Source organism: Primulina tabacum, chromosome 9 (assembly GCF_025594145.1).
Source record: "Primulina tabacum isolate GXHZ01 chromosome 9, ASM2559414v2, whole genome shotgun sequence".
Taxonomy (NCBI): domain Eukaryota; kingdom Viridiplantae; phylum Streptophyta; class Magnoliopsida; order Lamiales; family Gesneriaceae; genus Primulina; species Primulina tabacum.
The window spans coordinates 34,464,331-34,477,727 of NC_134558.1; the positions used below are offsets into that span (position 1 = coordinate 34,464,331).

General features: G+C 31.2%; 1 protein-coding gene across 1 annotated transcript; it reads right to left on the bottom strand.

The window, feature by feature from the left end:
* Window positions 1-8,572: 8,572 nt before the first annotated feature.
* Window positions 8,573-9,313, bottom strand: LOC142556610 (glutaredoxin-C6-like). Its single transcript, XM_075668084.1, has one exon. The coding sequence runs from the start codon at window positions 9,216-9,218 to the stop codon at window positions 8,769-8,771; it is 450 nt and encodes a 149-aa protein (XP_075524199.1). The 5' UTR covers window positions 9,219-9,313; the 3' UTR covers window positions 8,573-8,768.
* Between the last annotated feature and the right edge of the window lie 4,084 nt (window positions 9,314-13,397).

A 13,397-nucleotide genomic window follows, 5' to 3' on the forward strand; every position in this document is an offset into this window, starting at 1 on the left:
TAACGTTATTCTTTCTCAAATTACAAATACATGAAGTTTGATCCTAGCCACGTGAATGGGCACGCCTTGACGAACTAATATAATTGTATGCACAGAAGTCAATGCGATATCCCTTCGTTTTCCTTTTTTCTTTTTATGAGGGAATACAATGGGAGAATTATATTTAAAATGTTAAATATTATTCAAATATTAAGATATAATTTGAAATTCATTTAAATATATTTCATCCATTAGATGACTTAAAAAAATCTAATAATATCTTTTGTTTTTTTACAATAAATACAATTATGTTGCATATAGATCGATGAATTTCAAATTCATGGATTTCAAATGTATTTTTTTAGTTTCAGAAAAACACTACAATAAATTTAACCGTTGTCGTATGTCATTTTTCGCACAAAGACAACAGTTTTTTCACTGTTGTCGTAGCTACAATTTGCAACGGTTTTCAAATGAAAAACCGTTGTCATAGCTACAATTTACGACGGTTTTTAAAACCGTCGCAAATGATATGTGCGACAGAAAGCATATATAAACCGTCGCTAATTAGCGACTGTTTGTTACACCGTCGCTAAATTTAGCAACGGTTTATTAATAATCGTCGCTAAATGTAGCGACGGTGTTCATGTGCAAAACCGTCGCTACTTAGCTACGGTTTGCATGTTTTCCGTCGCTAATATTTTAGGTAAAATAAAAAAAAAATTTAAGAATTTAATAAATCTGTGTTGTGAATTGTTACAATCGTATAAGAGATAAAAAAATTGAAATGTCGTGAGGTGATAAAATCGTGTAAGAGATAAAAATTTTAATTGTTTTGAAGTGGTAAAAAAATCGTGTAAGAGATAAAAAATTTAAGTGTTGTGAAGTAATAAAATCGTGTAAGAGATAAAAATTTTAAGTGTTGTGAAATTGTAAAATAGTGTAAGTAAGAAAAATTTTAAGTGTTGTGAAGTGAAGTGGAAGAAAATGGAACGAATTTACAGGTATTTATAGAGAGTAGTGGAAGAAAATGGAGGGAATGTTAGGCGGAATCGAATTTTTGAAATTTACGACGGTTGGCTTTCAACCGTCGCACGTATCGGCAACGGTTTTAGCTAAACAGTCGCTAAGATTAGCGACGATTTAATATAAACCGTCGCTAAGTTCAAAATAGCGACGGTTTACATAACACCGTCGCTAACATTGGCGACGATTTTATGAAAACTGTCGCTAAATAACGTTGTGTTTTATTCTAAACACACCCTAATCGACAACGATTTTCTAAAACCGTTGTCGATTGTCCAAAAAAACACGCTAATAGACAACGGTTCATGAAACCGTTGTCATAAACGTTCAAAGACAACGGTTTTGCAGAACCGTTGTTGTTGACCATAAAAACCGTTGTCTTTGACCCCCAAAAGACAACGGTTTTATAAAACCGTTGTCTTTTGCTTAAAAAATGATCTACGACAACGGTTTTAACTAAAACCGTTGTTAAAAACTTTTAACAACGGTTTTAGTTAAAACCGTTGTCGTATGTGTGTTGTTGATTCTGAAATTTCTTGTAGTGAAACAAGACAACAAACTTCAAATTTGTATCTAGCATGTTTATATAATGTTTCATGTTACTGCAGTTGATGAATTTGAAGTTTACTAAAAAAATGAAGAAATTTAAAATTCATTCTACATTGTAGAACTGAATATCTAAATAGTAGATCTTTTGTGAGACGGTCTTGCAGATCTTAGTTCGTGAAACGGATAATCCTGCAATAAAGAAGTAATACCTTTTATTTATAGTTTACTTTTGGCTTAGAGATATATTCTCACCTTAGATTGCTTCTATTCAAGTTCAAGTGGACATATGTTATCCTTTATAGTTTACTTTCATTTGTTTCTTTTGGTTTAAGAATTTGTTTTTGGCATTTTTGCATGCCCTATATGATATGTTTCATTTTCCTATCTATCATGATCAGAGGCAGAAAATGCTTGAAATTCAACTGGAATACAAAACAAACTCTATTAGTACCTAAAATTCTGGAAATAAATATCAAATCTACCAACAAAAAAAAAAAGATGCAAAAAGCTCTTAATGCTTCTTCTCTACTCCAAACGACTTGAGTTATGTGAAGCTATCAGACAGTGAATTAATTACTATATATAAATCAGATTTACTTCTTTTTTGTATATCTTTTGTTCTTAATCAGAAGCAGAAAAGCAATACATGAGGACCTCCAAAGTTTGGCTCACCTAATCTTGACCAGTTTGAACATTTTGCATACCTAAATCTTTCTTGAAAACAAAAGCGAACAAAAGAATAACGTCACTAACCAAATCAAATCATGCGAGAGTGGTTCTGGATGCACCAGTGTCTATCAAAGTGCAAGTGGTGTGGTTCGACTGCAGCGGCGTCGGTGACAGTGTCTGCTGCAGCGGCTTCAGATGGAGCTTAGAAAATGGAGTCCACCTTGGTTTCTTAGATTTGAAAATTAAACCAACGTCAATAATCAATTGTGGGTGACTGCGTGGGCCGGTCAAAATCTCCGACAAGTGAGCTTCAGGATTTTGACTCCATGCATGCAGATAAATTTGAATTTTATTTGATTTTTTTAAATGAATTTTTCAAATTCATTCTACAATATATATCAAATTAAATATTTGTAATGGTAAATGTAACGGGTTTCAAATATACCCAAAACGAGTTCCGTTTAAAATTTATTTTTTAATAATTGAATCGTTTTTTAAATAAAAATCCTGCATCTAAATCAAATCTTTCGATCTAAGTACAACTTAACTCTCGTTCACCTCATTGACCTTACTTTACATTTTTCGTTTGAATTCTTGTGTGTTTCTATAATCTACGTGTTTTTATATTATACTAGTTACTATGTACACGCTATGCGTGTGTGTACAATCTTTTTTTATCATTATCGATCGATTAAAGTAAAATTTGACAAATTATGAAGGAATAAAATTGATATTTTAATTGTTGAAAAAAATGTGTGTTGAAATTTTAAAAATATATAATATAAGTATCATATAAGGGTAAAGTTGGAAAAAAAAAATTGGTGTCCTAGCCTTCTTAGGTTGTTATTATCATGTTCTCAACTTTAATAAAATAGAATCAATATAACTTTTAAAGTTACATTTGGATTGATAGATTTGGATGTAATGATATCAAATATGTTGATGTGCAATAATTGTCTCTGTTTGGTGTAGCGATCGAACCATGACATTTGGATTAAATATTTTGATGTGAAATAATTGACTCTGTTTGATATCAAATATGTTGATGAGCAATAAAAGATTTGAGTTGCACAATTACCATCAGCTATACATTTTGGTAAAACGGAAAACGCTTGGTTCTATAATTGGTATCGGAGCCAGTGTTATGGTTTCGATTCTAATTTATTGTAAAGATTGCAATTATCGGAAGAGAAATTGTTGAGGTGCAAAAATTGTCTCTAATGGGTAGAGCGATTAAACAATCGCATTTGGACTCCTATGTGTTTTAGAAGATTTGATTGCACCATTACCACTAACTATAGCTTTTGGTAAAGCGGCAAACACTCGGTACTACAAAATCCATAATAACAAATACATCATGGATTTGAAATCTATCTCACTACACTTTTTTACTTAGCTTGTTTATTAACAAATTTGTGGATTTTGAATTCGCACAAATGAAGTTATTTGAAACCTTTCCTCGCAATCATTTTCTCAAATCCAAATGCAAACCTAAGACATGTACAATGTAACTTCATCTCATGTTGATGTCATCGTTAATAACTTCATTTCATATTCTTTCAGTTGTGAGATGATATTGCCGAGCTTATGCTTAAAATTTAATTTTTCATTATATTAAATAAATTTGTATTCACCCATATAAAATTTGCATTCACCCATAAACAATTTTGAACCATACGGTATGTATTAGATTAATTTTATTTATATGGCTTATATGTGGATAATTACTCGTTATGAGTTGTCTATTAAGTTAAGTTCCAAAATTAAAGTAATCGGTTAAAGTTTTGGCTATTGAGCTTTAATATATCTAATAGGGTGTAAGTATTTAATGTGTAGATTAATATATACAATTTCTGTTTTTATGATGAGTTAAAACAGAAATATCAGAAGATAATGACAGACATTATCTATATATGTGTTATGGCCCCTAAATAGTGAGTTATCACATTTTTCGAGAAGTTTTGAGAAGAAACTGAAGGATTTTCTCAAGGAAGAAAGCGCGTAGAACTGAAAAATCAAGAATGTTTCCGCTTAAGTTTTCAGTCAAATTTTAAATGATAGATTATGTGGTTTATAGATTTTCACCGACAGTAGAATCTCTTGAAAGGACAAGATCGGAGGTACATATTCATAATTTCGAGATGAGAAATCGCGATCTTATAGCATATCCTCTCTTTTGTCTTCCACAATCGTGTTATGGATAATGATGCATATTTTCATAGTATAATATTAATCAACTCGATCTCACGTGAGAAATGGACATCTTGCTATATGTTAGCATGTTTTGAATGCACCAAATGTTTTTGCTCACATCTTTTTTCACCCCCTCTTTATATTGTGCAAAATCCTATGTTTTTGCGAGAGGGCCTGAGAGTCTTCCAAGCTGTCGGAAAATTCTTACAAGTGTTTGTGCATACAATTAATGCTTCCAAGCATCCCGAGAACCCCCCTTCGAGCATTTTCTGCATTTAGCCAAGCAATGTCCGCAGGTGTTGGTTGCCTCTTGCCTCAAATACTAATTAGAAAATACGTTCTTTATATAATCTTTGAGCCCTGAAAATATGTTCTATATAAAATATTTATATAATCCCCGACAATACGTTCTCGATTTTTTTTCCATTGGTAGCCACGTACGCGGCTTAATTTTCCCCATTGAAGCAAACAGACGGCGCACACCATTAATCTTTATGTTGGTATATGTGTTATTGGAAAGAGAAAGTCCTCCATAATTTGATCGAAGAACAGATTTTAATCGTCCGATGATGAAAGATATCAAGTACATCATGAGAAATATAGAAGACTGTACATGAGAGATTGTGTGAAAAACGGGAAATTATATGTAAAACGAAGAGAAAATTGATGTTTATTTATAGAAAATGGTTGTATTTTGTAAAAATAGTTGTTGGTTTTTTTATTTATATTTTTTCGTATATATTATTAATTTATTTGGATTTTTCAGTAAAAATTATTTTTTTAAAAATTAAATAATGACTAAGATGAACTGGTCGTTGATTTTAAACAGTCAAATTAGCTCGGCCTTTACTTCTTTTTGGTTATTTTTTTATTTTTAAAAATTAATTTATCTGCCCGTTTGATCTGTTCCAATATTTTTAAAAATAATAAAAATGGGTTAGCTTCATCGCGGAGAACCACCCGCATCCTCGCACACGGAAACAGGTCCTGGAGAGACGAAGAAGGGACGCGGTCGAGGAAGATATCCAAGCAACACAGCAAAACACTATATATATTCAGTTTCTGAAACAGTACAAAGCTAGAAACTGTTGCACAATATATCGAATGGTATAGTACAGAAATAGTTTGGCAAAGAAAACCAGCGAAAAGTATAGTGAAGAAAAACAGTAGAGAAATGCTTAAAATTAAGCAAACCGAGGCTTGTATAAAATACAGTGTCCTTAAAACATATTTGTCCCCTCTGGTATGTGCTTCGAGGATGTACTTGGATGTACGTTTCCCAAGATACAACGGAACAACTAGCAGTAACCTAGCACGAGGCACCACTACAGCGAACTGAAAACATATCTTTACTTTATCACCGAGATTTAACGGAGGCCAAATTGAAAGATAACAATATGAAATGCAAGAAAGTGCTTGAAAGAGATTAGATTTTCATATATTTGTAATGATGAAATGAACCCACTATTTATAAGTCCCAAAATGCACACCAAGAGTCACGCAAGATTATTTAATTCAATTAATCTTCCCATTAACTCAAGAATATGAAGAGCCAAAACTCTTCAACTAACTCAAGAATGTGAAGAGCTAAAAGACACTCTCATATTCATGAGACATAATTTTTATCAAATTCTAAATTTGATTAAATTTCTAACAGAAACATGCGGCCGCTAGCTAGTATGATTGCCTGAAAGATCCCAAATTTTTTAAGCATTAATATTTCTATGCAAAGCCCAAAAGGTGTAATAGACAAAAGAACAAAGTAAAAAACTAGTGGAAACCCCATAAAGAAGCCAAAGAAAACATGACTTCAGCAATGACAAAAGGAAAGGGGAACAAAAATTAATTAAAGCATCAAAAAGGGACTTTTTAGTATAACTTTGGCCAAATAGTGAACCAAATATCACCATTATTTTAAAAAGTATTGCCAGTGGGAACATCATAACACACACACACACAGAGACAGTACTATTCACTTTGAATTAATCATCAAGTGTTTGAATGCATCTTATAAGCTTAGCTTTTCTTTGTTGAGAGATCAACTTGCAGATTCTCCTTGGTGTTGAGCAGTGAAAGATTCTATGTAGGCCTTTTAAATGTTAATTTTGCCCTTTTTCCTACAAATGGTTGCCATATATGATTCCATTACAATCAATGTCAAAAAAACAGGTAAAACACAACATTTTTAGTATAATTAGCCTCATTTATTTATAAATATCAGAATGGATTTTCGGGATGACAATGTAATTTTTTCCCAAACACCGAATTCGGAATTAGGGATTCTAAATCAATGTATTTCAACTCTAAATCCAAATCCCATTTTTCGTCAAGGTCACACATGCATAACATAGTCTTAAGGTTTTAGTTCTGCTCCCTACGGTTGATTCAAGATATATATATATATATATATATATTATATATAGCATTGGAATCTTTGGTTATGGCCTGTGGATGCAATAACATCGAGTAGTAGGAGTGGTGGATGTTGCTGTTGTCGCAATAGGACTTGTCTATTCCAAACACAAAGGAAAAGGAAATTTCTGATATATTAACTTATGAATTATAATGGCCCATTTACGTGAAGTGGGGTTCATATATATTGCATTTGTTTTCATTCCTCCTTTTTCCTAAATTGGTATACATCTTCTAGTTTTCATTGGCTTATATACAAATTTTTCTCTTCACCAACCCATAAATTACTATTGAAAAACCATATCACGATCGAATAACCATCCATTATTAAAGTTAACTTTTTTTAATTTCCATCGAGTATATAATAATGAAATAATCATAATGATGACTAAATTGAAATCCCTTATTACTCTATGTACATCATATATGCATTTGTTACTGTCTTTTTTTAGTGTCTTTTTCTGTTATAATTTATTATAAGGTAATTAAAGAGTCGAGGGAATCTATATTCGGACAGTAGAAATCCAAAGTTTGGTTCTTTTTCTCTCCGTCTTTCCTTTTTGTTGTCGCTTCAAGATTCTGTACAATGGAGTTTGATTCATTTGATGTAGTGTTTCTTTTTCTTCACTAGTACTATTGGTGAAGTTTTACACATGGTCTTCTCTAGTGAAAATTGTGTCTCTTTTGGATACAAGCCACATACCTCTCGTGTCTGTTGCTGCCTATCAAAACTCTTATGTATATTCAGAAAACCCATCAATTTCCCTTGTAAAAATATTAATGTATTCGACTGCTAATTCGACGACAGTGGCAGTAGGACATTACCCTAACCACATATCAATGATTCGTGTCTGACCAAGTTTATATGTTTATATATATATATATATATATATATATGGGGTCTAGCGTGAACCCTTTATGCTTGACTAAACATGCGTCATTGAATCCTACATGCAGGTAACGTCCTTGTACTAGGATCGGATTTCCTGCATTCAACATAATGAATTACAGACAACCTTGGTTGCATACAAATGATACAATGTTTAAACTTTAAAGCAAACAAATCAAAGTATTATTTCAAATTCTGAATCATGGAGACATTTTAAAACCATTCTTTCGGCGTAAAAGAATTTCGAGTCTAGTCGGTTAAACCCGCTACAACCTTGGTTGCATACATGGTTTAATGCCAACGAAATATTTTTTTTATGCATGTAATTCATCAGCGTATTAAGGTTCATTAAAACAAAAGGGGAATAGTTTTAATAAATATGGTAATTTGACTGTGATTAAAAGCATAAAGTAATACAAGTTGATTAGGTTTAAGAAGGTCAAACCAATGAATTGAAGTATCATAGATATCATGGATGCCAACCATGGTTAGAGGCTAGATTATTAAACTATTTAAAAATTTCTCACTATTTCGCAGTCAAAAGTAGTTTGCAATGATGAACATATAAAGTGCATCTACGAAGCAATTTTGTGTACAAAATTTTGGCTTAGAATCACTTAAAACAACCTCCAGAATATTCAGTTCCAATTGCTCGAATATTTATACAAAATAAAATCTGCAACAATATATTGAAAAAATTAGATGATATTAATATTTTTATTTAAATATATATATATATATATACACTCTTACTCTTGCGAAGTAATTATAACTGAATCTCATGAAAATTACAGGCACTAGTCTTGAAAATCAATAAAGATGCACTAAATTATGCATATGCAATTCATAAATTCATAATTTAACTGAAATTTAATTATCCTAATTACAATTCCCAGCACTATAAGAAATACTAATTCACAAGCTCACAGCATAACAAAAGCGATCATAATAAATATATTTTATTATTAATAATAATAATATTCTAAATAGAAATATATATATATTTTTTTGTAATTTTATCATGGATAATTATGGGTAGCTTATTTGGAGGCTAGCTGACCAAGAATTCATTTCTAAGAGCACCAACTTGAATAAGCTTGGGGACCAGATTATTACTCAAATGCAAAGCAACCAGACTCTCAAGCCCACCAACACACACGCCGCCTATGTACAACGCCGGGACCCCGGGACCGCCGCCGGAAGGGGGCGAATATTCGGCCTCATCGCTGGTATCCCGCTGGATGAGGATGGTGATCTCGTCTTCTTCCATCTCTATGACCGTGGGGTAGACGCCGATGGTTGAGAGGAGGTGTTTCATGACATGGCACATGCAGCAAGAAGGTCGGCTGAAGATGATCAGAGGGCTCTCAGATATGAGGCGTTGGATGCGCATCTCGGTGGATTCATCGACGTCGATAGCCAGGGGAGAGGTGGTGGTCGGGGTGAGCTCGAGGCAGACGCCGCTGTCTGCTAGAGGCCAGTAATTCCGAACGCCTTGCATCGCCGCCGTGGAGATTTTATTGGGGAGACGAGTGGACAATTGGGGACGTGGAGGAGAGATGAATGAGAGGCTATTATATACGAGAAACTGGGGCAAGGCAAGTGCTCCTTGGGAAGAGGTGTTTGTTAAGCTACCTTTTTTTAACAATAATAATTTATAGGAGTAGATTATTTTTTTACTTCACTGTATAGACCTCGTCTCAAATTTAAGATCTCGTCGCAAATTTAAGACTTGATCTCAATTGAGTTTCAATTATATTTGGATCTCAGAGACTATTTGAATAAAAGATTTGAATGACTAAAATTTGATTCAAAAAATTACTAGTTAAGATTTGAAATTTGTACTCTGAAAGTTTTGCCGAACTAATTAATGAATTTGTTATTATAAATTTGAAATATCTAAGTTCAAATTTATCGATCCAAATACATACTTTTTTTTATTTAAATAAATATTGAATATATAATTTATTTTTATTAAATATAATAAATTAAATCCAACATTAATCACCCATTGCTCGTGTCATTTGAATATGAGGTTCGTCTTGAGTCGTGAGCGTGCATAATGTAAAAGGTAGTTTCCTATTTCCATTATTTTTATTTCGAAATTGCAAAAAGTAAATGTAACTTTTATGAAATGAGAAGTCTTTCAAAGGGTATTTTTATTTTTATCCATTTTATTAGGAAAAAAAATATCTTGTTTTTGTCTTTTTTTTTAATCGTTTTGCCATGAAGGGATACTTCAACTAATAAGTAATATTTTATTTCACATTAGAACAAACTTTCAAAATCATCAACTTTATAAAACCAAGAAGATTCCATATTTCCATGCTGTTTTTATCGTCATTTGCACCATTATTTTAACATAAAAAATTTTGTGAGACGGCTATCATGAGACAATTTTGTGAAACAAATATTAAATTTAGGTCATTCATAAAAAATCATTATTTTTTATTGTAAATATACACAGTTTTGAATTATCTCACGACTAAAAATCTGCGAGATCGTCTCACAAAAGATTTACTACATACAAATATTCCGCTTACAAATTATATACCATATCAAATTGTAATATGCATATTCGTACAGAGTTCAATTAGTATCATGAATAAAGCTAGAATATTGTAAAATAGACACGTAATTTTTACTTAAAAACAAATTCAAAAGAATTAGCATCCTACAAAGTTAGACGTGTATAAAAAAAAATGGAATCATATGACCCGTTGTCGTTCAATTAATGGGAAAGTGGGGTTTAGGGAAGAAATGTGAAGGTGGCTGACATCACAAAGTAACATATCACGTTAGCTATGATCCAAGAGAGATGGCTAGCTTTATTTATTCTTTTTGTTTTTCAACTATTAAACTCGCCCGAATCACTATTTCAATCGAGTAAATTATACTGGACAAACTATATATATAGACGCATACAACATGGATCGTGTACATTGATAACATGACTTAATACGACATGGGAGATGGTAAGAATTTGCACTAAATGACAATAGAAATGAAGAGATCACGTGGATCTGTTTCTTGGCTTTTTACATCTTCATCATTTAATGTAAATAAATGGTAATAAATAATAGAATTAATTAAATATTAATTACTAATGTGCTTTTATTTATAATAAAATAATTAAACGTTCCTCAATCGAGGGTTCATCTAAGCTCGTGGTAAACCCTTAAATTTGGAGGATAGTGCTTTTGTTTTTTAGTGCCATATTTCTTCATAATTAAAAGAACACTAAAGTAGTGCCCTATAAGTGGGATTTCAGTGAAACTTTTTAAAACAATTAAAATCTACGATTAGAGTTTTTTTTATTTATCAAGATTTAACATAAAAAAAAAAGATAAAATATATGTAAAACAGTATTCGAAACATAATTAAATATAGGATAAAAAACTTGGTAAGGTAAATTCTAATTGTCAAAAAAATAAAGGCCTTGCTTATATTAATCTTATCGTCAACTTTTTTGACTTATTTGAATGAATAAAGTGAGATTCAGTACTTTATATGAACTCTAAATGAAAGTTATTCGAAATCTTTTTTACCAAATCAAATTTCCAAGCGCAACTTGAGAAAACTAAAATATCATCGAATTATACTCTTTCATTTTAAGTATGTAAGGATTATTTTAGGCTTAATTAATATAAAACCGACTCGTTATTTTAATAGATAAATGTTGTTAATATTTTAAATCATGAACTAACGATGTAGCTTTATAATCTTTGTCGACTTCTTGTGACTTTAGGTTTGATGTAGTTGCTTTTTTTTTTTTTAACAAATTAAAAGTTATAAAATTCCACATAGAGTTTATGAAAAGATCCTTGCAAATTTATAGCCATATATACTAATAAAACATGACAAAACTTGTGTGAGACGGTCTCACGAGTCGTATTTTGTGAGACAGATCTCTTATTTGAGTCATCCATGAAAAAGTATTATTTTTTATTGCGAATATCGGTAGGGTTGATCTTTCTCACATATAAAGATTCATTAAACCATCACAAGACTCATACTCAAAAAATATAAACTGGAAAACAAAACGTAGACTTCTTTTGTTCGATAAATTATGATCTACGTAAGATGAGTACTTATTACATTAATTGGACCGATTCTTTTGACCAAAATATATTTTGAAGAACAAAACGACAAATTAAATGTCAAGTCAGCTTATTTTTAGTCATGTGCTATTACGTAACAAAGTACCAATCATGGAACACTGAATACATAAAAATTAGCTATTTTTTGTCAAACATCAGAATTTCCCGGTGATATAAAATATGAGATCACGAGTTTTGTTATCATTTATTATAAATAATATATTTATTGAGAGATTGTTGAATGTAACAATTGTTTTTTTAAAGCAATCGAAAAGTGACGTTTGAGATATTGTACGATTCAGATGATGATTTAAGTCACATACTATTACTATATGCTGAGACATTGGGTCATTACTTTAATTAAGATTAAAAACAATTAGCATAATCACATAAATTGTGCTTCCCGTTAATGGAATCAGATCGGTCGTTATACTATGTCATTAGTACAAAAAAATTATACCCATATATCTGCAATACATTGAACTGTTATATTTTTTTGGAGCTAAGGTTCAGTTTTGTGAGAAGTCTAAAAAATATTTTAAAAAATTATAAAAAATTATTTTATTTTTACAAAATTTTTATCATGCACGCAAAAGTATGACACACAATTCATTTTCTCCATTTAAATCGAGTATTTGTCCTTACTCGTCCGATTTTTTTTAATGAGAAAATAAGTTTTACAGGCTGGAATTAAATATATTTAAACCCAAGTGGCAATCATTTGATATTTGATCCTCACTTCAAATAAATAAGAGCCGAGGTTATTTTTATAAACAATTTTTAATTTTTCGCCGGCCGCTCGGACTCCGCATTTCAAGGTCGTTATCCTAGCCGTCTCCTCTCCTCCACCGGGAGCCTGGCATAAATAGGTTCTTTCGGAAGTGGAGGGCTCGTTTGTGGTTATTAGTATCAGTAAATGGCAACGATGTTTGACACATCTATTATTCAAAACTACACTGTTCTTGGCTTTGAAGCGTCCTTTGTATCCTACTGCAGTTATGGAAACTAAAAAAAAAAATCTTTTTCTTGGGTTCCATTTAGGACTTTTTTTTAGCGAATGTTTCTTTTAGGACTTACACTCATTTACTTTAGCTAAAAATTTGTGTGCGATGGTCTTATGAGTCGTATTTTGTAAAACGAATCTCTTATTTGGGTCATCCATGAAAAAATATTACTTTTTATTGTGAATATCGGTATGGTTGACCCGTCTCACAAATAAAAATTCGTGAAACCGTCTCACAAGAGACCTACTCTTTACCTTAATAAAATATATTTGATATCACCTATTTCTTATTTTATTTTTTTGCTAATAATATGAATAATAAAAAATAATAATCATAGTTGGGATAATGATAATAATAATTTTTTGTACGCAAAATTCTTTAATTTTTTGTACGCAAAATTCTTGAACTATTGTTCTTTTTAATATATATTTTAAAAAAACTATTATTTATTTAAATATATGTATGTTTTAGTTTTTAAAAAAGTAAGGGGAGACATGCATGTCTGCTTGTCTATTTTTTTATTATTCTACTAGTATTGTGATTAATAAAAAAATAATAATGATATTTGGAATAATA

Excerpts from the sequence above, each read along its gene's own strand:
- LOC142556610 (XM_075668084.1), bottom strand. The coding sequence starts at position 9,218 with ATGCAAGGCGTTCGGAATTACTGGCCTCTAGCAGACAGCGGCGTCTGC.